This window comes from Corapipo altera, unplaced genomic scaffold, assembly GCF_003945725.1.
Source record: "Corapipo altera isolate COAL_440 unplaced genomic scaffold, ASM394572v1 60, whole genome shotgun sequence".
NCBI lineage: Eukaryota > Metazoa > Chordata > Aves > Passeriformes > Pipridae > Corapipo > Corapipo altera.
In genome coordinates this window covers 3,274,467-3,301,229 of record NW_020884912.1, presented here as the reverse complement: position 1 = coordinate 3,301,229, position 26,763 = coordinate 3,274,467, and the positions used below count along the sequence as shown (strand labels likewise).

General features: G+C 38.4%; 1 protein-coding gene across 3 annotated transcripts in view; it reads left to right on the top strand.

The window, feature by feature from the left end:
- Nucleotides 1–26,237, top strand: part of CAP2 (cyclase associated actin cytoskeleton regulatory protein 2) — a 68,603-nt gene extending 42,366 nt beyond the window's left edge. For all 3 annotated transcript variants that reach the window (XM_027654030.1, XM_027654031.1, XM_027654032.1), the window contains 9 exons: nt 2,495–2,638; nt 2,865–2,950; nt 4,651–4,756; nt 17,597–17,789; nt 18,661–18,836; nt 19,996–20,119; nt 20,339–20,421; nt 22,979–23,119; nt 24,679–26,237. In XM_027654030.1, the coding sequence (XP_027509831.1) occupies nt 2,495–2,638; nt 2,865–2,950; nt 4,651–4,756; nt 17,597–17,789; nt 18,661–18,836; nt 19,996–20,119; nt 20,339–20,421; nt 22,979–23,119; nt 24,679–24,762 (1,137 nt within the window). In that variant the 3' untranslated portion in view covers nt 24,763–26,237. The remainder of the gene's footprint in view (nt 1–2,494; nt 2,639–2,864; nt 2,951–4,650; nt 4,757–17,596; nt 17,790–18,660; nt 18,837–19,995; nt 20,120–20,338; nt 20,422–22,978; nt 23,120–24,678) is intronic.
- The last annotated feature ends 526 nt before the right edge of the window (nt 26,238–26,763 follow it).

Sequence of the window (26,763 nt, the reverse complement as noted above, 5' to 3'; positions counted from 1 at the left end):
ATATGACAAGAAGCTGGCACAAACAGACACACATTTTGTGCAGCCATTGCAGAACAGGAGGAGTGCAGAGTGAAAGGGCGGCGGGCTGTCCTGCTCTACCAGTTCATCTCACATGGGACAGAGCTGAGCAAAGCCTCAGGCCCTTTGTGGCCCTTTCTGGTGTCACTGCAGTGCCAAGGGAATGATTACTTTGAGCTACTTTCCTTAGCAGTACGTATTTCACCTTTAAAACTTACACAGGGGACTTTTTCTGTGAAATTAAATAAATCCACTACATTTTTATAAACAGTTGGTTCACTGGACAGATTAAGTCCTGTGTTCTGAGAGACAGAAATTCTGTGTATACCACTGATAGAAAATCCTTCGAAAAGTGTCTGGGATTTTTTCTAGGAGGAATAGGAGGAGGTGTGGGACATTGTGGGTCATTCAGAAAAATATTTGACCCTGATTTTGCCTTCTTATCTGTAGATATCAAAGTATTCTACAAAGTAAAACAGCTATATTAACATTATTTCATATCTGGGAAATTGAAGAAAGCTAACACAGATTTTCTGCAACCTGATGGCAATTTGATGGGAGAGCTGCAAAGAGAACCCCCATTTATGGATTCCCACTTCTGTGCCCTATCTACAGAAATGTACTGCCTCCCAGTGCTGTCTAGATATACCAGGCATCTGTGGAGCTATATTTTTAGACCCGATATTCTCTTTGGCTGGAACTGGGCCATGAAGATTCACAGTAAGCTAAGGACTGTAAATATCCCTTAGACTTTATGGGAGGAAAACTGGCATAATATCAAAGCAGAACAAGCATTTTCTTAAATTTCAGTTTTGTTAGCTACTGTCATACTTGAAAGATTTCCCTGGAAAATAAGAAAGAACCAACCAGCTGCAGCATGTTGTAAACAAGCAAAAATTAGAAAGAAGAATTTCTGCAGGCGTTATCATGTTATGGCAACAAAATCAGATTTTAAGAACTACAAATCATGGAGGTTTCAGGGCTTTTTCAGACTTAATGACTTATGCTGGTCATTAAGTCATCAGCAAAAAATCTTTTCATTTTCCAGTAATACTGTAAATATTTGTTTTCTCCCAACCCACTTTGTTGCAGGAGAAGATCAAATATCCCTGTGTATTTCAGATTTATAGGCCTTTCTCAGAATTACACTATCACTAAAATATTAAGGCTCCATAGGTGGATCAAAATTCTTTTCAAAATGCAGAACCCCTTTTTGTCATGTTTTTGAAGTGTCTTTTGACCTGTGTTGGTCCAAAGCAGACATGTTTATTTTAAGATGGCATAAAATTCTGTAAGGCTGAGGTCTTGTGGAGGGGTGAAAAGAAAGACCTTACAGATGACAAGAGATCAAGCAAGACATGCACACATCATCTTATGTGTGTCATAACAGCATTAGTCCTCAAGAACATAAGGATTAATTGTCTCCAGCAAGCACACTATTCCATTAAAGAAGTAGCCCTAGAAATACTGAGAAAAAATGCAGAATTCTGCTACATCCTGAGTGATTTTCAAGTGAAGTGCCTGAGAGAATCAGAATGGTGCCCTGTCTTTGGTGGGACATCGTATGGGTTCTGTGAGCATACTTTTGCAATGTTATAGGGTTGCAAGGTGTAGCAGTTGTTTTGCTGATGAGCTGATGACTCCATGTCCCTCAGTCATCTGTTTTCTGAGTGGAAGAATTTTTCCCAGTGAGTTAGTGCTCTAAATTAGTTTTTCTGAGACATGGGGCCAGTGTGATTAGCATTCACTTTACACAGGAAAGAGCTTGGATAGCTTCTACATTCATTTGGTATTTTTCTTTTCACTCCAGACACTGTTCCTTCCGTTCAGCAGTCATTCCCCTGGATACCATTCGTTTCTGATTAACACAGGAGAATTTCCCCAAACCATGGCTTGCAGGCAGTATGTTTCCCATGAAATCCTCTCACATTACTTGCAGCCAAAGGAAATTAAAACATTAAAACATACCGATAGGGAAAGCTGAAATTGATATTGCCTTCTGTGTATTACTTTCTCAGTCTTGTTGCCAGATGATAAGAGGCTGCTAACAAGTAGTTTGTGTTTCTTCTAGAAAGAACAACTCGATTAATAATATGAAAAACTGAAAAACTCAAGCCAGTGGAAAGAGTCTCAAGAAGTTCAAGGGATATCACATGCAAAATACAAACATTCTGCTAACTCTGAGCTATGGGGTCTATATGGTTCTTAGCCTGGGCAGCATGTGAAAACGCTGCAAGCGCTGAGAACATTTTTTGATGCAACACATTATTAATGCTTAATATCTGTGCATTTTATTGCTGCAACCAGAGGAAGATAATTAATTTGTTACTGTAATGCAGAAATTTATGACCTTTCTTTCCAACTCCTAAATCAGTGGGCAGGGAGGACAATATTAAACCACAGGGTGTTTTTGGACACCTCCCCACTGTTAACAGCAGCATCTTCTTTTATTTCTTTTTTATTTTTTTTCCCCCAGAATGAGGTGGCAATGCTTCTCAAGCCAATATCAGAGAAGATTCAGGAAATCCAGAACTTCAGAGAAAGGAACAGAGGAAGTAAAATGTTCAACCACCTCTCAGCCGTCAGTGAGAGCATACCTGCCCTTGGGTGGATAGCTGTGGTGAGTGACACGTGGGAGGGCTGGGAAGGGTGTAAATGTGCTTCTGGATGGTGCAGCCCAGAACAGTTCCAAATCTTGCAGAGCTCTGTAGTCCCATCTGTATAGTTCCTCAGTCTGCTACATCCAAGAAGGTAATAAACCTAATGTGTCAGGGAAGGTGTCTGACTAATGTTTTACTTCCTTTCTCCTTCTGTTGTTTCCTGCTACCATGGGTTGATGGTCCTAGTCTCCTAAACCAGGCCCTTATGTCAAGGAGATGAATGATGCTGCTACCTTTTATACTAACAGGGTATTAAAGGACTACAAGAACAGGTATGTTGCCAAGCCCCAGTATCCACCAGCCAGAGAACAGAGCATTAACCATACCAGTAGGGTTCACGATGCTATCATAGAAAGTATTTTGTAAACTAAAAAGCATTTGATAAAACCTGCTTGCAGTAGTATAGTTTCCTCTCCTCATCTTTGACCTGCAGCATGTTGCAGTGAGAATGGCAGCAGCACTAGCAGTGCTGGTTTTCACTATCTGCACATTTTAAGATTATATTTAATTTTCTGGCATTCCAGCATCATAAGCTTATATGCAAATGTATATTTGCATAGCAACACGTGGCTGGCTAGCTGCTATTTTTCCTTGTCTCATTTGTGCACTCATACTGTTGCTGTTCTTGCTCTTCACTTGAAAATGTGTATTTAGGTGGTAGGTATGTACAGCTGCACATCAAACTCCATAGCTCCTGATTTAATTTTTCTCTATACCACTGCACTGTTATTAAAAAGCACAAGGAGTTAACAGAAAAAATTCCATGAATGATATCTGTGAGCTGATGGACAAAAAGAAAAAATACAGGTCTTTCCTGTGGCCTCTTAAAAAAGCCATGTATAAATCTTGTTGATTTGGTACTTTTGAAGGCCGGATATTAGCTCCTGATTTTTATGTCACAGTGAAGAGCAGTATTTGCTATTGAGTTTTTCCTCTTTAGTAAGGAAAACTTTATAAAATATTAAAACCTTTTGTATCTATTTATATTTCTTGTCTATGTATAAGTATATATTACATGCTATATATAATATTTCACTTTATATGTATTATATACTATTCCTAAAGCCTTAGTTCACCTACTGAAGGTATTGCCTACTAGAGTAACTGAAGATTTTTACAGTATAGCCTTAGTACTAATACTGGAGAAAAAAATGTCTCATGTAATGGTATAAATAGAATACATTATTTAGGTATTTAGTTCTTCCTTTAATAAGGAGTTATTTTCCTATTTTCCACTGAATCAGACCACAGTGTCTTCCAAAGTGTGGAAGGCTCTCCCTTGACTTCAGTAGGCTTTGGATTAAGCCTGTTGACCCAGATCCTCTGCATTATTAGGGATCAAACTCCAAAGGAAATAAATAGAAGGTAGACACACAAACCCTTGTAAGTATCCAGTCCACAGCCATCACTATTCAGTAATAATTTGTCATAAGTAAGGACTCCAAGAGTTTATCTCTCTCTACATATTTCTTGTTTGCATTTACAGTCCCATTGGAAGACTAATGATAATGATTCTAGAGCCAACTTGTGACTTGTACTTTAAAAATTTTTGATCTATAAATACTTTAGTCTGATGACTACACTATGATCCAGCATTAAACATTTGAACTTGGAAGTTAGAATATCTTAAAGAACCCACGGATATTTAGTTTTCTAAAGTTCAGCACCCTGAAACTGAGGCTGGGTACCTGCTGCACAGCTCAGGTGCTTCTTCAGTTGATTTTGTGCCTGAGCAGAATGATGACACACCCTTCTAGCAGGAAGCACTCTCTGCTACAGACATCCATTGGCCTTGTTTGTCCTCTGGAAGGAGCCACAAGCTTTCCAGTGTAGTAGGCCTTAGTAATTGCAGCATTGGGCTGGCTGCCTGCCTGCTAACTGATTTGTTGGGGTTTACCTGCTGTAAGCAAGAATAGCAATGCTTTCTGTTTTTACGTACACTTACAAATATAAATATTATCTGTTTTTACAGTGACACACGCCATGTTGATTGGGTGAAGTCATATCTGAACATCTGGTCTGAGCTTCAAGCTTATATCAAAGAGCATCATACCACAGGTCTCACCTGGAGTAAAACTGTAAGTACTCTTTCTTTCTTTCTTTCTTCAAGAACAACTGTAAAATGCAAGTAACCAGTTTTAATGCAGGTCATTAGCTCAGGAAAAATAAATATCTAGGCCAGGAACAGAAGTCATGGTCCACGGACTTCCCAACCAAGCCAGCAGAAGTTTAAAAGATGGGTGAAGATGTGTCAGGCCATTATGGTACAGGTTTGGAGGAAGAGGGAAGAATTATTTGGGGTGATTATAGTCATAACCCTCAGCTGCACATGGTGAGGCGAGGCCAACATAATTCTCCATACCTGCTACAGTAGAAGGTAGGAACAAAAACAAGCCACAAAAAATTGAAGGACATGTCAGACTAAAGGAGAACTGGGGGAACATGGCAGGGAAGGGAGAAGAATGGTGGAAAGAATCTGAACAGAAAGATTTAATAACAGGAAAAAGAAACACAAGAGATACATAACAATTTATTACTTCATAGATAGATAGCTTTATACAATTGTTATATTAGATGTACAGAAATAATTCCTGAAATACAAAGAGAGTAAATGTAACAATGTCTAATTACTTATTCCTCTGTGTGTTACATCTGAGATGCATAGAGAGATGATAACAATTAATATTTTTCTCTAAGAGAAGTATAAACATGAAAAATTAATTTTCTGTTGGGTGTAAGTGTAAGAGTTTATGTCCACTGTCTACAATGATGCAGTGTTCTATATTGTTCTAATAATATACTCACATTTATTATCAGGATAGGAGAATTTCTGAAGTATATTAAAAATGTAATCAGCCAGCTCTTTGCTGATATCATCTCCTAAACTTACCACATACTTGCACATGCAGTCTTTCACACCAGATTTATAATTTTTTCTGTGTATGGAAATATTTTTTTTTGATTGAATGACTGTTCAGAGGACTGATGTAGGCCACTATTTTAATTCTCACACCAAACAATTTTAAGAACTCAGGAACACAGGGAAGCAAAATAGAGCTTTCAGATTATCTTTAATATCGCTTCCAACCCCAGCTATTCTATGGTTCTATGGAATAAGGCCTGGAACACCTCTCCTATAAAGACAGGCTGAGACAGTTGGGGTTTTTTCACCTGGAGAAGAGAAAACTTCATAGAGACCTTTTTACAACCTTTCAATATATAAAGTGGGCTTATAAGAAAGACTGAGAAAGACATTACCAAGGCCTGTAATGACAGGACAAGGGGCAATAGTTTTAAACTGAAGGACTGAATATAAGAAAGAAATTTTTTATTACAAGGATGATGAGACACTAGGACAGGTTTCCCAGAGAAGCTGTGGATGCTCCATCCCTGGAAGTGTTCAAGGCTAGGTTGGATGGGTCTTTGAGCGACCTGATCTAATGGAAGGTGTCCCAGCCCCTGGCAGGGGGGTTGTAACTAGATAATCTTTGAGGTCCTTTCCAACCCAAACCTTTCTGTGATTCTGTGGTACCTGGAAAAGTTGCTTTATCTGTCCCTCTGTGGAGGTGATAACCATGTAAGAGAATACTTGTGCTCAGCAACAGAATATACAGCTTTCTCTTCATACCCTTCATTAGACATTGTACAAGTCCTTACAGTACTCAAGTTTTCAAGTGCTTGTTCAAATACAGGAGACACCATGATCTGTGTGCACTTCCTAGTCTGAAGCACTGCAGAAATGTTCAAACATGATAAATTAGAAGACTGGAATTACTTGCTCCTTTGTAGGTTTCTGTAGTAAAAATTTTAAATATTAAATATTATTCTTTATTTAGTGCTAAATGTCTTGCTACATCTTACTCTATTACAAACAGTGAATGTGAGAAGAGCTAATGATTTTTAAATTATTATTAGATAAGGAAAAGAAATTGTCATGCCCTGTTAGCTGAATTAATCTGAGGAACCTGGGATGAATTTAGTTTTATTAAAACAGGGAAAGAATAATTTTAATCTTTAATAGAACTTTACAAGTATGGAAGTAGTGTTATAAGATAGAGGCTGATTACAGCCATTTGATCAAACAGGAGAAGCTCTCAGTGCTGTTGAGTACTGGTAATCTTATTCAGAAATGTAGCTGTTACAGATTATATTTGACTGGTCTTAAAACCAGTATCTCAGCCATCACGTATTTATATTTTCCTCTCTTTAGTTGTGCAAGAAATTGCTGAATGCAAATCTAAGTGTGACTTGTTTATTCATATTAAGCATAGTTTCCTGCCATCAGGAAACTATCACTGCATTTTAAGTACTAATATCACTTCACTTTGTATATTACTCATATCTGGAAGTTTTCTTGGCAGTATGGCTTATTTAAATTATCATTCATGTGATGTCAGTCTGACAGATTAAATTACAAGCACATTTTTATGAATGTATATATTTTTTAAAGTTTTACTTAATGTGAGTATAAGGAAATTAGAATCCAGTAGGTTAGCATGTTGTTTAAATAGCTCGTTGAAATGTTATTTAAATATTTCTATGAAGCTTGGTAACAAATACATTCAAGAAAGCAATGAGTTACTCAAGTGATAATTTCATTTTTGTTATACATTTTGAAGTGAGAATGAAAGTCACAGATTCACACCATGTGAAGTTAAGCATAAAGGTCTGCAGAATCAGGGTCTAGACAGAAATACGATATACATAAAAGCTGTAGATATACTCCAGACACGGTTGTTAATCATTGCACACAGCAGCTTCCCCTTATATGCATAAAAAGAAAAAAAGGAAAAAGCAGTAGTTTGGCAAGGCATTAAAAAAATGGAACATTTATGAAAGGGAGACATTGATGCAGAAATGGTATTTTATTATAGACGGAGAGAGAAAGAGAGAAACTTCTGTATAAGTACAGATTTAAAAGTATATTATACTGATAATTTACTCTTCATATCTGCAGAAGTCAACAAAGGAATGCTTGAAGTTTCTATAAAAAGCTCTTAAGTAGCATATCTGGATATTTCTAAAGAGACTAAAGAGTCAAGAAGAATATTAACTACTGCTTCTCTCAGAGCTGTATTCTCATAGCTTGAGCTGCAAGAAAACCCCAGGAACATCGTCCTAAATCAGACTATGCTTGAGTTTCCAAAGAAAAGGGGACAGGATATTTTAGTGGGCAGTTGGCCCCTTAACCTATACGTGCTGTAGACTGTGGTGTGTACATTTCTGGCCATGGTCCATGGCACTGTCACAAAGCTGTGCCATTTCCAGCCCCCATGTACCCTTCCATCAAGCTGCACAGGGCAGCTGCAGCCAACCTTGGAACAGATCACTAGTGTATAGAGTAAAGTGTTCCTGGCTCTGGCAGCAAGCACACAGGCAGATACCATAAAGGAAAGACAAAGAAATGTCTTAACAAATTACACAACAGACACTAAAACAGGTGCAAAAGGTTGAAATATTGGCCAAGCAGTCAGCTCTGACAGCAGCAGCTACCTCTATCTGCTCTATAAGAATTTTGTGATAAAAACAGATGTTTACAGATTTGAGGATCTAACACAGTTCTCTCTCCTTATTCACTTTGGCTCTGGTTCTGCCAACATGTGTGACAATATTTTACTTCTTAAGCACATCCTATTGAAATGTGTGGGACTGTGTAAGGTGAAAGCCAAGAAATAGTGTAGTTAAGAACCTTTAGACCTTTTGTATCCGAGCCTGTTTTACTACTTATGTGGAGTGGTGGTACAAAACTGGGCCCTATGTAAATTGTAGACATTTAAAGGCATGATGGATGTGCTTAGGATATTTGTTGGTACTGTGCTCACAGAAGAAAAGTACATATTTAAAGTATGTATGTTTGTGAGCAGGATTGTCCCAGAGAGCAAAATGTTCCATGTAATTTCACCATGAAATAGTCATTTTCGTTAATTGATTGTGCATATGTCAGAGAAAGTATGCTTGTCAGTGGAAATCAGATGGAGCTACAGTATTTCCTTGAAAGTGTAATTCTGTAGTTTGTTATTTTGAATGTAAAGTGCCCTTCTGCCTTATACACCTTGTGGTGAGTGGCTGTTCACTGTACTCACTGCATCTCAGTTTAGCTATCTTGACAATGGGAACAATAGCAATTAGCAACCTAATGGAGATTTGTTTTAATTTGCTACCAGATGTGACATTCTCAGATGTCAGTGAGTCTTATGAAAAAGCTGTTGTTACAATGAAACGTTTTAAGTGCCCAGGGTAGCGTTTTACCTATGTAGTAATTGTTGGTTTTGCTTTACCAACCTACACCACAGCTGTAACAGTGACCTGTCTTTTTTCAGCTCTTACTGATAAACAGCAAGTCCCTTTTTTTCCTTTTTTTTGCCTAAGGAAGGGGTGCTGTTGAAGCATGCCTCTTTCGACCCTCCACTTTTTTTTTGGTGGTGCAAAGAAATGAACAGCTCTCATATAAGCTCACAAGAACAATAAAAAGTTTGTTTGTGACAAGGACTGCATAAATAATCTGGGGGAAGTGAAACTTCTGCTCCTATTTCTGCAGGTTAACTTTGCAGCAAGAAAACAACCAGCGATAATCAGAGATTGCTGCAGTTTTCCATACATTAAATGTACATTAAGAAACTAATCTTGCTCAAGGATAATTGTCTTGGACCTTTCAGTTGCAGGTGGATCCGTAGTTAACTTTTCCTTCTTTGTATGCAATAGTCATTTAGGGCAAATTTTACCAGCAGTTTATTTATAAACAGGAAATATTTACAAATTAGCAGTGAATTTTGTTACAGTGTTTAGTTTCTAATATAGAATTTCACTCAACTGATGAGTGAAATCCTCCCCCCTCTCTTTACAAATCAAAACAACTTACAAGGAAGTCTGCACATCTTTACAAGCAATCAATATTTATTTAAATCCTGTTTCCATTGAAGCCGATAGAGTATTTTCAAGTCTTTTTTTGCCTGAAATATCATTTAAAAAAATATTTATTAATCATTACATAGTAGTCTAAGGACATTCTTTAAAAGCTGGAATTCTCCACACCAAGAAGTACTGTCATAATTCCTACATTAGCCTGATTGAGTGCAATTACAGTAGTCTCACTGCAGAGCATTTTGTTGTTTAAAATAATCACCTCCAAACATTTTCTTATAAAATGGCTTTGCCTCTCTCCTGTTCTACCAAAACTGAGGTGAACAAGCTGCACAAGACCAACTTCTGCAGGCGAAAGCCTCCTAATGTCTGTCCAGTATCTCTTCTATGCTGTGTTTAGTTTGACCTACTTATCAAGCAGCCATCGTCTGAGCCACTTCACTAAAGCTAAAGGTCAAAACTGTTGTGCCAAATTCCAGCCACAGCCACAACTGCAATCCCAGGGGCCTCATCCTGATAGAAGTAAGGACAGCACAGATGTCCCGATTTATATGCCTGTATCTTGGATGAGATGGAGATATTTTCGGAGTGCTCAATTTTTCTCAGTCATAGCCTTTTCTCTCCTTTTCTATATCCCTTCCATTTCTTTTTCTACCCTTCCCTTTTCCTATTTTCTTATACTTTTTTGTTGAAAAAAATTCATCCTTCAATTGCAAGCGTTACTTTCCCAGAGAATAGGCAGTGTTCTGGTTTTTGGTACACTGTCAGTTAAAAAACCAGCCACCCTGGCAACTCTACAATAGTTGCCTCTTTGGTGGGGACTTGCTCAATCACATCCCTGCCCCTTTGAAAGAAAGTGGTTTTACTCTCTTATTCCAATAATGGCTGAAAATATTTGTCTTTACTGTATGTCAGTGGTGTTCTCTTAACATTAGTGACCAAACACCATCGAGAACCTGGGAGAGGCTTGTTTGACAACAGCTGTCAAATGCCACATGACCTGTAACATAATGGAACCTAGTTCCAGTGAAAAAAGGGAAAGGAAAAAGAAAACTTGACAGTATGCAAGCTGGACGAAAAAGGGAAAGGTACATCTACTAAAACTTTTACTATCTTTCTAAAGGGATTGGTCTTCTTTTTAACTGAATTTTTATGTAAGTAAAAGATGGTTGAATCTGCCCATTGGAGCACATTACTTGTTGGCAATTACAGTATTATACAGTTCTCAAATGATTTAGAAGACTATGGCTGTGTAAAGCATTTCTGGTTGGGTACCTCTGAAGATGTAAACATCATTTTAAAGTCCTGAACAGGTGATAAATGGCACAAGTGTATTACAGGGGGCTTAAAAGTTTGAAAACTCTGCGGATAAATAACTCTGTTGAAATCTGGTAACAAGAAAAGGACCTGGCCTTGTTTTTGTTGTTTTGTGTTTTAACTCACAAAGATTACAGGCCCTAAGTCAGCTGTTTCATCCAGTGAATTGCAGATCTCAGGGCAGCATAACCCCTTGCAGACAGGTGGCTTAAATACAGTAGGTAATAGAACTGTTGTGCTAAGCTACTTTTACACAAAAAAACACCTTAACAAGAGCTCTGTGCCCCTGAATCACAGTCCACCTGTTCCCAGAGGTTGATATGTGATATTTTGAGCTTCATGATTCTTGTCTTTGGCTGTGCATATGTATGGAAAGAACGATACAGAATGCTGTAATCATTTTAGGTGTGATTACTATAAAGGGGGAGAAAACAGGGATATCCTTTTTTTTTTTTAGAAGAATGTATTCCCCATTATCTGTTTATCCTGTTTATCTGAAAAGAAGGCTTTGCAATAAATTAAAGAAGGGATTTCATGACCTCTATATAAGCCACCTGTTGCCTCAGTTGCAAATAGGTACTTACCTCTTAATAGGAATGGCTAATAAAATAGGTACTATATACTATGCACACATATATATGCATTTATCATTTATTTATATGCATTAGGTAGATGTTTATAATCTTCTGCGTAAAATCAACCACTGCAGCTGCAAGAAAAACATGTTCATTCAAACGCTCCCCAGCAGGTTCCCACCACAAGAACTTTATTCCCTCTGGTTTCCGCACTGCACTGTGTCAGCCGAAAGCTGGATAAACACAGAGGAACATCACGGGTGTTTGTACAGGGTCTGGCACGTAAGCCCCTCATATCCCCAGAGATACCAGCCTCTTACTGGGGCTCCTTGCTGCTACAATACTACAAATATAGTAACAGTGACATGGAAGGCTAACCCAGGGAGCTGTTCAGCAAGAATAGCTCAGGAAATAGTAACGTCTGTGATAAGACATAAAAAGAAATTCTTAGTCTCTCGGTAGCTGGGTTTAGACCTAAAGACACGTCAAGCTGCCACCAAAAATTAGTGACAGTATGGCATTCAGAGCACTTGTGTTATGTATGAACAGGATTTCATTTCTCTAATAAGTCTGGCAGTTGCCCTGTGCTCTGGGGTAAGGAAGCCTTTAGGAAAAATGTGTTCAGCAAGGCCTAGCTTCTCACAAGCAAAGGGCTTTGCTCAGCTCTACTGTAATTTCAAGGGAATTAAATGAGATTCAAGATGGATGAATTTTAACCAGCCAGCTGCCTCGACATAAACAGTCTTTCTTTCTTCCAGTGAGCAAGATAGGTAGCCAGCATGGAGATAAAAGGAGAGTACATCACCCATCTGCCAGTAGTACAAGATAAAGGTAGAAATACAACCTACTTTGAGGCTGTACTGGAATTCTGCAAACCCTTGCACAGTGATAACAATGCGTTTATCAGACCCAGCTCCATGAGCAGCATCAGACACTGTCCCTAGAGGAAACTGTTGTGCCACAGTCAGAGGGAGGCCCTTGGGTCTCTCTGCAGATGGCTCAAAACTATCCAGCAAGGAGCAATCCCTGACCAATTCCTGATTCAGAGCATGGTTTAGTTGAAGCTGAAGACACTTCTTTTTCCCTGGGAGGAAATTTCTGGAATGTTTCATGCCCTACAGAGCTCTTACTGTATGGTCACAGGGCCCACATCTCCTTTTCTTGATAGGACCTTACTCCGAGAATTAGGTATTTCCCCATTTCAGAAAACTCTGAGAGTAAGTTTTAAAGCACACCAAGTTCACTGTGATGCAAAGCTAGCAGGTTAAAAGTTATGGCTTACTTTTGTGTTACATTTTCAGAAAGTAAGGCCGACACTATCTGTTCCTGATAGGTCTTACAAGGGGCATATTTGTAAATTATGGAAAAATGACCACACCAACATGTTAATGGGAACAGTGGGCTATCAGTATAACTCCACGTGGTGTCTATAGACACCATGGCACTGAGAACAGCAGCTGTTACTGAGGCAAACAGCTGAAATAAAAGAGGAAGAAAGGCGGCTTGCAAATAACCGCCTTTGCGGTCCAAATGGCTCTTAGTACTCTTTGTGTAAAGACACACTGTTGTTAACATCTGCTTGAAGTTAATCTGAAGAGTTGTTTGCAAATAGCAAAGCTGGTAAGCACCTGCTGCTTTAGGCTAGATGAACTTTTGTGGGCATGTAACATGCTATTTTATTCCAGGCAGCTCTCACAAACACTGCCCTGTACAGAACAGAAATGAATGGACTTTGTGAAGGACACTTTAATTGAAATTGGATAGGACTATACACACATATTACCAGATACCAGAACAGTTTAAGAGCCTGGTTCAGAAATATTCTAGAATCTGAGGGTCTAAGCAGTCTTAGAAAGGTGACTAAGGAAAGCAAAGTAGTTGCCAGTGACTTAGGTTGGTAACTTGGAGGTTTATGTATTAATAGAGGTCAAAACTAATCAAAAAAGAAAGTCCCTGGAACCACTTCACTACACTGATTTTAAATCTGCTCTTTCCATCAGTGTGTTTAAGTGCAGCACAGGTCCCATCTTCCTGGCATGCAGGGAATGCAAGAAGTGAAATGTGTTTTCTGCCTTTCCAGTTCACTTTTGTGCTTTCTGCCCCCTTTTCTCACAAAGAATTTCACCTCACTTGAATGTTTGTTTGATTTCAGCTACGTAAATCAAAATGGCAAAGAAAAGAAGACGAAAGCCAGAGTAAGACTGAACCCCTCTTTACAGCAAGTCTCTGTATGGCTCCTCATTAGTGAGACTTGTCTGTCTTTTTCATGCTGTTCTATTTCAATGGGGGATGGTCCTACTGGATGTGTCCGTGCTGTAAGATGGTGGATCAGTTAGTTCCACCCTGTATTTTAGTGGCCTTTTTTCCTTTGATGTGTCCTTCAATTTTGCCTGGTCTAATTTATGATTTAAATTGTTTGCAGTTTCCAGAATGGCCATAGATGTTCAGACATAATTAAAAATATCATGATACAATATCTGTTAGCTTCTGCAGCTGTAACTGAGGTCATAACCTAGACAGGAATTTGTCATGCAGGAGAAAAGTTAACAACTAAGTTTTGGTCTATCTCTAATTTTCTGCAGCAGCAAAAAATTAAGAGGAAAAGTTGGAAGGGTGTCTGAAACTCAGGTGTCTTCCAAGACCTTGTGACAGCTTCTGTGTTCTTAATTAGATCTAACTTAAAATCATAGAATCGTAGAATCATAGAATCAATTGGGTTGGAAGGGACCTCTGAGATCATCAAGTCCAACCCTTGATCCACTACCGCTGTGGTTGCTAGACCATGGCACTAAGTGCCACATCCAGTCTCTTCTTAAAAACCTCTGGGGTGGAGAATCCACCACCTCCCTGGGCAGCCCATTCCAATGCCTGATTACCCTCTCTGTAAAGAATGTCTTCCTAATATCCAACCTAAGCCTCCCCTGGCAGAGCTTAAGACCATGCCCTCTTGTCTTGCTGATAGTTGCCTGGGAGATGAGACCAACCCCCACCTGGCTACAACCTCCTTTCAGGGAGTTGTAGAGAATGATGAGGTCTCCCCTGAGCCTCCTCTTCTCCAGGCTGAACAGCCCCAGCTCCCTCAGCCTCTCCTCATAGGACTTGTGCTCGAGTCCCTTCACCAGCCTTGTTGCTCTTCTCTGGACCTGCTCCAGCACCTCAATATCCTTCCTGAACTGAGGGGCCCAGAACTGGACACAGTACTCCAGCTGTGGCCTCACCAGCGCTGAGTACAGGGGAAGAATCACTTCCCTGGTCCTGTTGGCCACACTGTTCCTGATCCAGGCCAGGATGCCATTGGCCTTCTTGGCCACCTGGGCACACTGCTGGCTCATGTTCAGCTTCCTGTCAAGTGTTTCATGTTTCAGATTCCTGTCAAATCTTTTGAGCTCAGTGGAGATAACCACTGACGCTGGTGGAGGGACCAGGATTGTAAAGAAAAGAGGAGGCAGATGGGCAGCATGAGTTCAATGAGTAAATTTTTTTTCTTACTCTTGAAACCCACTTAAAGGACTAGAAGGTCTTCGCTCTTCAGGTCAAGCATTGAGATTTTTGACTAGACTTGTTTTTTCATCAGTACTGCTCTATATGGGAAAGATGCTTTCCCAGATCCTTTCCCAACTCTTCTCTTTCTTAAAAGTAAATAAGACATTCTCCAGTCATACAAAACCACATCCAAACTGAATTGTTGTATTTAAAATCCTTCCTTTTGTCTGTACTTTCACAAGATAGTTCTTTCAGAGTTCAGGGAGAGAGATTATCCACTTCCACAGATAAATCCCTCTGAGTTTTGCTTCCGTCTCAGTTACATAGATATTCCCATACTTCAGTTGCCATTTGGGAAACTGCCTTTGATGCACTACTCAGCAGCATCATTTGAGCCTGGAGTCTTCTGCACGATCTGTGATGGACTTCAGTTTGACACTTTAAGCAGAGAGACTGGCAGTGACCCACCACTATCTGTTGTGTGCAGAATACCCAGATAACTTCCAGATTTTTTTTTTCTCTAATGCATCTTTGCAGCCTTTGCACAATTTAGTTGGTGTTAATTCCAAATCAACATGTGAGTCTTATAGACACAAGTTTCTGGAAAATCACAGCACTGTATTTGTGCAGGTGGAAGCAATAAGGTATGTTTGAGAAATGAGATGTCAGTCTGGAGTTTAGGAAAGCAGATTTTTATCTCAGACTTAAAGTTATTAACCACTGCTATTAATCTCCTCCCATAAAGCATACATAATTCATAACTACATGTTCACACTGTGCACGGTGAGTGCCGTTTCTGGCTATCTAAGTATTTTAAAAAGCCCAACAAATGCAATGTTCATAATTCTGGATAACTGGGACATAGTGGATTCAGTTGCTATGGTTGCAGGCAACAGAAAGGGAAGATCTGTATTGCACCTCAGGCAGCAACAACTGATTGTGCCATTAAATCCACTTACACTCTTTTTTTTTTAAATTATAATAATTCACTGTTCTGCTGACTCTGGTGCAGATAACATTACTGGTATTAGCAGAGGCAGGGAGACAGACACTATAAATTGGGGGCCCAGTGAAGAAGCTGTCCCCAGCATAAAACAATAACCTGTAATTAGGAATTATGTAAGCAGAAACACTGAGTTAAATGCTTCCATGCAAAAATGGAATGTCTCTAAAAGCAGTTCCAGTATATCTTGACAATAAATTATAATCAATGCCAAAAGGAGATTCTTCTCATTTGTTTACATTTGATCAAAAAGATTTAATAGCATAGAAGAGAGCTTATTCCCTTCGGAGATCTTGGATCTTTTTTTTTATTTTAAGTATGACTGAAGAGTAAATAAAAAAGGAGCATATGCACCTCAGCCCTTTTTCCATTATCAGTTTGGTATTACAGGCCAGAACAAGTTTACTTTTTAAAAAATAGCTACAGTTTTCACTCTTGTGAGATGCATAAACCAGACAGATACTTTGCTGTTTCAGTTTAGTGGAAAGCAGGAGTAGTAGTATCATAAATTGTTAAAAATATCCTCTGAGGCCAGCTAAGCAATATCTATTTCTAGTATGGATTACCAGGGTTGCACTTTTAACAACCTGTATCTCCTAACAAAGGTATCCAGTTAGAGAAGCTGTGACTTTGTAAGTCACTGTACTTTTCTCATTGTATCTGCCCACCTTATAAATATCTGCTGGTGCAATGTACAATGTCTGTATAGCCAGCTAAATTCATCAGAACCAATCTAATTTTCTCAATGGTTCTTTTAAAAGTCCCTTCTGTGCTGCAGAGAGCTGGGATCAGAGTGACACTCAGTGGCAAGACAGCAAAAGTGATTCTTAGATTCTGTCTAACACCTATAATTAGGATGTTGGGATATTATCATAAAATTTTAGTCAGATCATTACTAGTATTTTTTGTCTTTTTGATCATATTCTATCTAGGCATTATAATTCAGACCAAAACATGTACTTTTGATTATGCAAGCTGAAAGATTGTATTAGTTACTTTGCCAAGGCCCCCTTCACTCATAACTTGTGTGCTGTGATCTCCTGCAACTGAAAAAAATAGAAAAAAGAACTTGATAAATCGAACTAAAAACTCAAATATTGAATTTCGGAATCAAGAGACTTGAGTCACTTTTACATTCTATGGTATTTCAGTCTTTGCAGATGACTTGAACAGTCCAAAGAATAACATTTTACATCTCACATACAATTCAGTGTGTTCCATATGCATAACTGACAGCTCATGACCCTCCCAGTTGCTTGTGTTAGATCAAAACATTTTCTGTACATTTCTGAATGCACACCAAGATACGTGTAACTGAACTCGGTATCTGAAAAAAAAAAAAAGAGACATTTTCCCTTTTATGTAAGTAAACACTGGAATAAATTATGGAATCTTTACTATTAAAGATTTTTAACATCAGTCTTGAGACAAATATTTCAGATGCAGTAGTTCTGCATTAAGGTAGCAGTGTGGACCATCAGTCTTTCCAGCCTTGCCAGTTCTGTTACAGGGAAGGATTCATAGGATTACGTTCGATTATAGGGCTAGAAATTCTTCTGAGCCTGTGGCTGCCTAGATCCACCCGAACCCACAGCATCCAAGGATGCCAATAAAAAGGTATCATGACACAGTGTTCCTTGAAACTCAGTATGTAAATAATTTCCATCTATCTCACACAGGGTCCTGTCGCATCATCCATGTCTATGCGATCTGTTCTAACAAGCGGGTCGTGCCTTTCCCCACCCCCGCCGCCGCCGCCACCGCCCCCGGGACCGCCCCCCATCTTTGATACAGAAACCACCAAGGATGAAGGAACTGCGGCTCGCTCAGCCCTGTTTGCACAGCTTAACCAGGGAGAGGCAATCACCAAAGGTCAGGAGAAAAGAAACTCAATTGTGACCCATGAGTCAAACTACATCAAGAGCTATTATATGTATTAACCTAACTCTCACTGCATTTTTAAGTCACATTCAAGCAACTCAGATCTTTCTGAGGCTTGCAGTGGTCTGATGGAGAAGACTGCACACCAAAACCTCCTTTAGAAGCAACAGCGTCCAAATAAGTTCGGCACACCTGAGCCTCACACAATTTATTTAGAGGTATCCTTTTTTATTTCAAGGCAGCCAAGCTCTATATCTTCAATCCCCAGTAGCTGTTAACCTCTAAGGTTCAATTGGAATAAAGGTTTATCCCTCTTTCTGATCCAGATTGAGTGTACCAACCTGTGCCAAAATGCATTACGTGTAAGGTAGAAAGGTACGGCTCACAGATCAGTGTGGAGTGCAATAGTAAAGCTTCTTATATTAATACTGGACAACTGTAATTAAAGTGAATGCCTATTAGTTTAAATACATATGATAGATAGACAGGGATAGGTCAAATACTGTCATAAATTAGAAAAAAACCCCTTCATTTTGTGGATGGAAAAACCCTCTCAGGGCTTGCTACAGACAGAGAGGGACTAGAAGACGTTGTGTGATTTCCTGTTGTAAGATACTAAGATACTTAGTTGTAAGATACTAAGTCTATCCACAGTAGGTTTTATATGAACTGCTAAAAGTGTGTTGGTAGTTACACTTTAGGTCATTACCCAGGTAAACCTTGAGAAAATAAAGCATGTAAATTCACAGAATCATTTAACACAATCACAAATAAACCTTTCATGCTTAAATATGAACACTCTTAGGACTAGAAAATAGACTCTCTTTCGCAAGCACCCTTTTTTTTTTTTGTTTTTCTTTAGGGCTTCGACATGTCTCTGATGACCAGAAGACTCACAAGAACCCCAGCCTACGTGCCCAAGGTCCATCTGTTCGTTCTCCAACAAAAAGCCATACTCCAAGTCCCACCTCTCCCAAAAATTCCCCACAGCAGAGCCATGCCCCTGTCTTGGAGCTAGAGGGAAAGAAGTGGAGAGTGGTGAGTTCAGTCACACCTCTGAATTGCACCCTGGCACACTGCAAACCATGTTGAGCTTCTCTGCTTTGCTACAGATTAACTTCTACTATTCTGTAGCATCTTTAATTAATTCATTTTTCTCTGAGAATCACTTATTATTTCGTCCCACTGGAGAATGTCAGAAACAGTGTATAAATTCCTTGCAAAATCAGGGAATGCCCCAGAAACAAGTCCAGTAGAGAACTCCAATTAAAATCTCTTCTTGCAGGACATTTTTGCAAGCAAGGGAGAACAGTGTTACCACAGACCACTTTTTCCAGATACTTTATCTGATGGAATTACATATTTATTTTTCATTGCTCTTTCCATGCAAGCATGTTTGCCGTGCTTAAAAGTAGAGAAGTGTTTTCCTTTTGCTCAATCTATAGATGGAAAAGAGAGATTTGCTTAAAGTTTGGGTGTTAATTTATGTAGGCATATACCAAAGAATCTATGAATGAAAACTGATGTGACTGTGTTGGTTAACAGGGGGAGGAAAGAATATGCATAGTCATACAGAAGGTTATATAGACAGTCCTTACTGTGGAGCTGAGTTTGCATAAGGTGAAGTCACCATTTGCCTCTGTCATGTTGCCTTACTCTTCTAATGCCTGGAACTTTCCTTGTGGATCCCTAGCCTTTCCTGGACACCCATGGAGTGAAATTGTCCTTTCATATTTCATAATGAAAGGAAATTTCTTTAGCTATTACTCCTTTATTTTATGTGGTAATGCCTGTACTTGTTCATAATATGATGTACTGAACACTAAATAATGTTTGGGAAAGAAAAACTTGTTTTCTTCTTCAAGGTGACAGTCTAAATTAGATGGGAACCAAACTACAGTTTTGTGAGTCCCTTTTAAATTGTTGTGAGCACAGTGTCTTCGCTACAAAATTAATGGTTTTTGTTGTGATCTGTGCTAAGTTGTCCAGTTCTGCAGCTCTAAAATATACATGTGTTATCTAAGGGTGAATTAGGTGAGTTATCTGATCACCAAGCAGATTAGGATTTTAAGCCACAGGAAGGATATTGCTCTGTTGTATCTGAAGATGCAATGACTCGAGGATAAGTTGTACTCAACTCTGTCTGACTGTTAGCTAGTTAAAAACAACCAATTAAATAAACTTTCTTTTGAAATAGGAATATCAAGAGGATAAGAATGACCTGGTCATTAACAACACTGAACTCAAGCAAGTGGCCTACATTTTCAAGTGTAACAAATCTACACTTCAGATAAAAGGAAAAATCAACTCAATTACTATTGGTGAGTGGATAGCTCAGCTGGGCTTTAAATGCCAATCTTGAAAATAATGACTTATGTGATTAATAATGCATCTGAATCATTCCATTCATTTTAATGGATTGATTACACAAGTAAAGTCACTGAGCTATGCAGTGCCAGACTGGGAATTTTCGTACTTAGCAGGTGTGCATGTATTTGCTTTTGTCTTGCCTTTCTTATTTATGATTGCTTTTATTTTAGACAACTGTAAAAAGTTTGGCCTTGTGTTTGACAATGTTGTGGGAATCGTGGAAGTGATCAACTCCAGGGATATTCAGATTCAGGTAAATATCTATTTGCGACACAAAGATAGACAGAGAACAAGAGGGAAAAAAACCATATAGCTACAACAGATTTTAAAAACTCACAGAGCACAACCAAAATAAGAAATAGATGCATCCAAATGTATCTTTATATGCACTAAATTCTGCTGACGTATTTAGAAAATGCCTATGAAAACTATCAACTGCCACTGAACAAACACCCCATAGCCCACTGCCTTCTGGTTCTGGTGAAGCTGAGAGATCTACACACTGTAAGAATTGTTACTTTTGTCCCAAATCTGCTTGCTTTTGTGCTAAGTAGCTCCTAGAACGAAAGTTCAGTGGTGCTTAGAGAACAAATTCTGGCAGCTAGCTAATTGATTTCTAAGCGCAGAAGATGTTTTTCTTTTCTTATCCTCTCAATGGAAATGTTCAAATAGATTGTCAAGGGACAACTAAATGATACAAAGTGAAAGTAGGTGATGGGATTTTGAAAAATCTCCCCAGCCAGCAACGTGACACATTATATGACCAAGTAATGGACTTACTTGCCTGCAGAAAGATTAATCAGAGATCATCTTCCTTGTGGTTCTCATGAAAAGAAAATAGATGTACTTTAAATCTATACATTGCCCTCTCTACAGTGGACACTTGTCCGGTTCAAAATACAGTCAGTCTGCCTGACATTTACAGCACTTCATTCATCCCATTCCAAAGAGGTCCAACTACCGGCTCTAATACTGGGTTGTGTCCAACACACAGGACCTAGTCTCAGGAAGGGACTTCAGGATGTATTATTTTAAGTGAAAAAGAAATTAAATGTTTATTAATTATATCAAACTGCCAGTCTTCAAAGTGAGGTCTTTTGAGTAAAAGGTTGTGCCTGCTGTATGACATTAAATATAGGCAGTCCCACCCCATGCTTCAGAATTTCTGGGCACAGCCACCACAGGGAATTATAGCAAGATGGGTTTTTATGTCTTGAACCTTGTGCAAGTGACTGATGTTGCTACTAACTGTGCATCATCTTCCAAACTGTAACAAGCAGTTTATTCATGATCACTACATGTCTTCTTATGGTAGAGGTGGTCAGCTAAAGACCCCAGGCATTTATTTGAGCAGTTTTTAAATAATTTGGCTATTTTTATCATTGCCTCTAAAACTATTTATGAAAGCTGAACAATTCATATGTCATGAATATCAAAACCACAGCTTGTTAATACTCAAATAAAGAGGAAATATCTTTCCTAAGAATCAAAATTCTTAGAATCAAAATTGATCATGCTCTATGAATTTTGCATAGAGCATGATCAATTAAGAAGGCACAGTCTGGTCATATGCTGTATGCTGCTTGAATCAGGCAGCTTCCACAGGGTTTGTGTATGACAAGTGCTAATCACCTCCATTTTCTCAGTACTTTGAAGACCTGATCTTATAATTTCCAAACACATGATATGTTAATGCAACAAATTTCAGTATATTCATCCTACAGATTTGGCTATAAATAGTTGCTTCAGTGCCGTACTGCTTGGCACTCTTTTATCTCAGGGGTATTTTTTTCTTGCCAGATGTTTGCAAAATTTATGAAACACACCTTCCTTTTGTCTTCCATTGCATAAGAACCCCGTTAAGAAAAGAAAGTTTAAGATGTATTGATCCATTACATAGATCAGACTTCAGTATCAGGGTGGGATGCAGGAAGACAGACCACTTGTTCTTTGTTTACTGTCACAGTTAAGGAACTGAAGCTGAAAAGATATTCTTAACCTGAATGATGGGATACACTGTCATTAACAAGTACATATCTGTCACATGCTGTTACTGTTTTATGGCTCAGAATAATCTTTGCCATTTTCATGCATTGTCCAGAGTACATTGCTGTCCTTGCTAGAGAGGGCAGGAGAAGGAGGAGTTTTTATTGACAACAAGTGAGTCAGCCTGTTAGCTATGTGGAAATCTTTTAATCTGTACAATTGTAAACAAGAGATTTCCCTTTCTCCCCTCAAGTAAATCTTGTGCTTGCTTTTAAAGTGACATAAGAAATATCTTTGGAGATTTAATTAAATTGATCTTAGTGCTTTTTTAGAACTGTAGCTTGCTTGAAGGGGATAAAAAGCCTTTCCTATCGTATGCTGGAAAAGCTTTGAAGTCTTCAGAACATATTACAAATCCCTTGTTAAGTACTACTGTATGCTATGGTCTTTCATTTGCCCTTACTGGGTTGGAGTTTACATGTTTGATTTCTTAGCCAGTTCTCACTGATGAACAAGGTGAACACTGCCTAAATATCAGCACAAAAGTGTCACTGAAATTAGAGACAATCGGGGAAACACTTTCATCAAACTGTATATTAAAAGCTTGCTGTATATTACAAGTTTGCTGTTGTGTATAGGTCTTCGTTACCACCACCAAGAATTTTCACAGTGTCTAACAAGTCAAATATAAGCATCACACAGGCAGCTGACACATAGATCAGATATTAGTGGCCAAAATTAGACCTGGCAGGCAATGAGGATTTTATTAACAGTATCTCTGTGTGCACTTTAACATTTGATGCTAAGTAGATTTTATTTTGCAGGTGATGGGGAAAGTGCCAACCATTTCTATTAACAAAACAGAAGGCTGCCACATCTACCTCAGTGAGGAATCATTAGATTGTGAGATTGTGAGTGCCAAGTCATCCGAGATGAACATTCTCATCCCCCAAGATGGTGATTATGTGAGTGAGATATTTTTAAAGCTTTCCTCCCCATTCCATAATAGTCTTGGTATCTAATAGCACTTAAGCTGCTAGGAAAGAAACGGACATACCACACATATTATGTCCCCAAAAAATGATCCAAAATAATTGAGTTTTCTATGTGCCTGTATATCAGGAGGAAGAACTCTTTATTTTCTGGGGCACAAAGTAATTCCGAAGATCAGACATGATGTTCTGTTTTTCCATTCTGATAGATAGTGGCTTCATCTCCTGTCCATTTGATCTTCTTTTTTGATATCTAAACGTAATCTCTCAAAAGAAATTCACTTCACTGAAGAGCGCTTAAGTCTGAAGACGATGACACTAAAACTAAGATAAATAAAATACTACTACAGATGAAATAATACAGTATACTATACATGGCTTTTCTAAAGCTATTGTTGCACGGGTTGGAGCTGTAGTATTTTCTACTGTTTTCAACATATGTCCTTAAAAGCCATTCAAACAGGTGCATTTTCCCAGTTCCTTTCCTGTTCTAGTAAGATTTTCATACTATGCCCAGTGGCATTTCCAGTAGTCACTTTACACACAAGCTCTGCCACTTCACAGACAAGCAAGGGCTCATGCAGGCAAAGCATGCTTATGATAGTTTCACAGTTTCCTCAACAGACCAGTGTTGAAATTGCAGTGCATAGAACTTAAACTTCTTGTTAGTCTTTTGGGCTGGAATTCTTTTTGATAGAGCAGTTTAAGCTTTATAAAATAATATGTGTAATGACAATTCTTGTGCTCCACATTTCCAAAAGTGACTGCTGGATGCCTAGCTTCAGATAACTAAAAAGTGAACAATTTTCAGTGGGCACGTATTCACCTATTTCTTTTTTTTAAAAAAGCCCTTTTGGTCAGTCTCGCCTCAAAATCACCGTAGCATCTGAAATTACTGGCTATCAAAACACTTCTTTGAGGTTTGAACAAAAAACCCCTTCTCTTGACATAATTTTTTGTTTACTGGGTACAAAGAAATAGCCAATGACATCTCCTATCATTTCACTGAATTCGTAGAATGGAAGGAGACTTTATTTGATGTTCTGCTTCATTTTGCATACCCTACAAAGGGTGCCGAGTCTTTTGAAGTGCATCACACTTAAAATGATAGGGTTTTTTTTTTATTTTATTCTTCCATGTTATAGCATTGCTTTTGTCCTTAGAATTAGACTTCTGGCTAAATCTCCACATCTAAATCCTTTCCACTGTCTTCCAACCCAGACACTGATGGAATCTAAAGTCATTTCTGACATGAGGCTTATTTACTTAGTTGATGCAGATAATGGTGTGAGAGGGATTATTGCAAAGTAAGTACCATACCAAGGCTATTTGAAACTGGGTAGCAATCGGGCTTTTTCCTGTGTGGCATTGTAAAATAGCTTCCTAGGGTAATGAAGAAGGCTTTTCTCTAATCCCGGCATGTCTGAGCTATCAATGCTTTCTCAGTCATGTAGCACTAATAGTATTCCACCAGTTTTCATGAGGTATCCACTGTTTATTTAATCATCACTGTTGCTTTTGTTTCCTACCAGAAAGAATTTCCGGTTCCTGAACAGTTCAAGACAGCATGGGATGGATCGAAGTTGGTCACTGAACCTGCAGAGATTGTGGGTTGATTTCCTAGCGCCATACAGCACTTGCTGACCGCGGCCAGACCGCAGCCGGCACGTACAAAGCAGTAATGCAAAGAACTAGAAGTAGCAGGAGTTCACACTGCTGTGATAGGCCTTCAAGCATTAGCTCTGCATGCTAGAAACAATAACACATCTGGCACCCTTCTGTTAAGCACCCCGGTGCTTTTCACGTTTCCACAGTTTGCCTTCACGTACAGTTTTAATTCTAAATGTGAATGTAATAGATTAAAACTCCCCACCCCTCAGTCACATCATTGGTTTGAGACACTGTATACACGAAACCCAAATACTGCACGATACACTTTTTTTATCATCTTGCTTCAGTGCATTCCTTTTTGTGTTTCTGCTAATCAAAAAACAGCATTAAGACTTTAAGCTGTTTGTTTTTACCTATTAAGCAATTCCTGTGTGATGCAGTAAAAATTACCCCGATAAAGTCGGCAGTTCCTCATAGTTCTGTGGCAATCATAATGAGTTTTGTCTTCAATGAGCAAAGAAGGACAACTTTCAGCACAGCAATACATTTTGCTAACTGAAGATTAAAAAAAAAGAAATCTGATATTTTAATCAAACACTTTTCTAATGTGTGTATTTAGAAGATCCCACAGTTTTCTGTGAGGAAAGATTTTATTATGATTCACAGACTTGCATCATCTGAGCTAAGACCTTGCAGCAAATTATTTGAAGGTATTTTGTTCCTTGGCTTGAAGGTATTTTTCTCCTTGGATTTCTTTTTTCCTTTTTTTTTTTTTTTTGGTGACATAGTCTTTCACTTTTTAAAATTTCACATTGTATCTTGCATACTATACAGAAAACTGAGGGAGGCATATACATCTGATACCAGCTAGTTTTCCTTACTAATAAATTTCCTTTAAAATATTTCTATTGTAGCTCAAATTCATTAAAAATATCTTCCTTTTTCCCCCCCCATATTTTTAGGACTTACTCAATTTCAAATACGTCCACAAAGCAAAGCCATAGATTATGCCATACTAATTCTGAGCCCAAATAAAAGGGCAATTTCCTGTTTAGACCTTTGACTGTACTTTATAGTCCCTTACTGTACATGCTTTTTTAACGAAGGTGGAATGTTGTATACATTTGTACTATTTCAGCACATAGTACAAATAAAATTTCAAAAATTTAAAAAGTCCGCTTATGTTTTTGATCACTTGTAATACTTTGTATCAGTGAAATCACAGTGAGATGTTTGCAGAGCTAGTTACAAGCTAAATTTTGTGCCTAATTTACCTTGAAAGTACATTAACTCTTGAGGGTTTTTAAGTATATCTTTGATTGTAAACCCTATACAATACAACCAGTAGTGCTCATTCCATACAGTTTTGCTATCTGATGTTTAATCTATGTGTATAATGTGTTTGCTTTAATATATACCATTTTTTCAACAGTAAACTTCTTATGAAATAAAAAGGAAAATGTACTTGTTTAAAAACAAAGTTGTTCAGAGCTTGCTCCATTGCAGTGTTTGTCCTATATGCTTTCTCTTCCCTAAGCACTGTTTAAAAAGCTTGAGTGAAAAAAGTAACTTCTTCTACCATTTTAATAAACATTATCACTTTTCCTGATATAATCCACCTGTATGCCAGCAGATCAACCTCAAGTGTCATGCACATAACTTTGATGACAGCCAGAAAATTGAGCTTTTCATGATTCTCACTTCTAGGTACACCTGTATCTTCCAGTGATTATGTCTAGGAAGATGATCATGATCTGGTGCAAGTTGATAAGCTTTGCCCTCTATTTTTAGCTTTCCCCATTTCTCTGTATGGCTTTGGATATGTCCCTCCTGTGTTAGCAAAGCACAAGCTGTCCACTCCATGTGTCACTTGGATGTACCTCATCTCTGAAAAATGGTCGTCGCATACTTGTCATGATAAAAGGATCGCTGAAGGATTGTTTAATCCTTCAATCATAATTTTTTTCACAAAGCAATCTCATTCTGGAACATTCTGCCCTGAAATA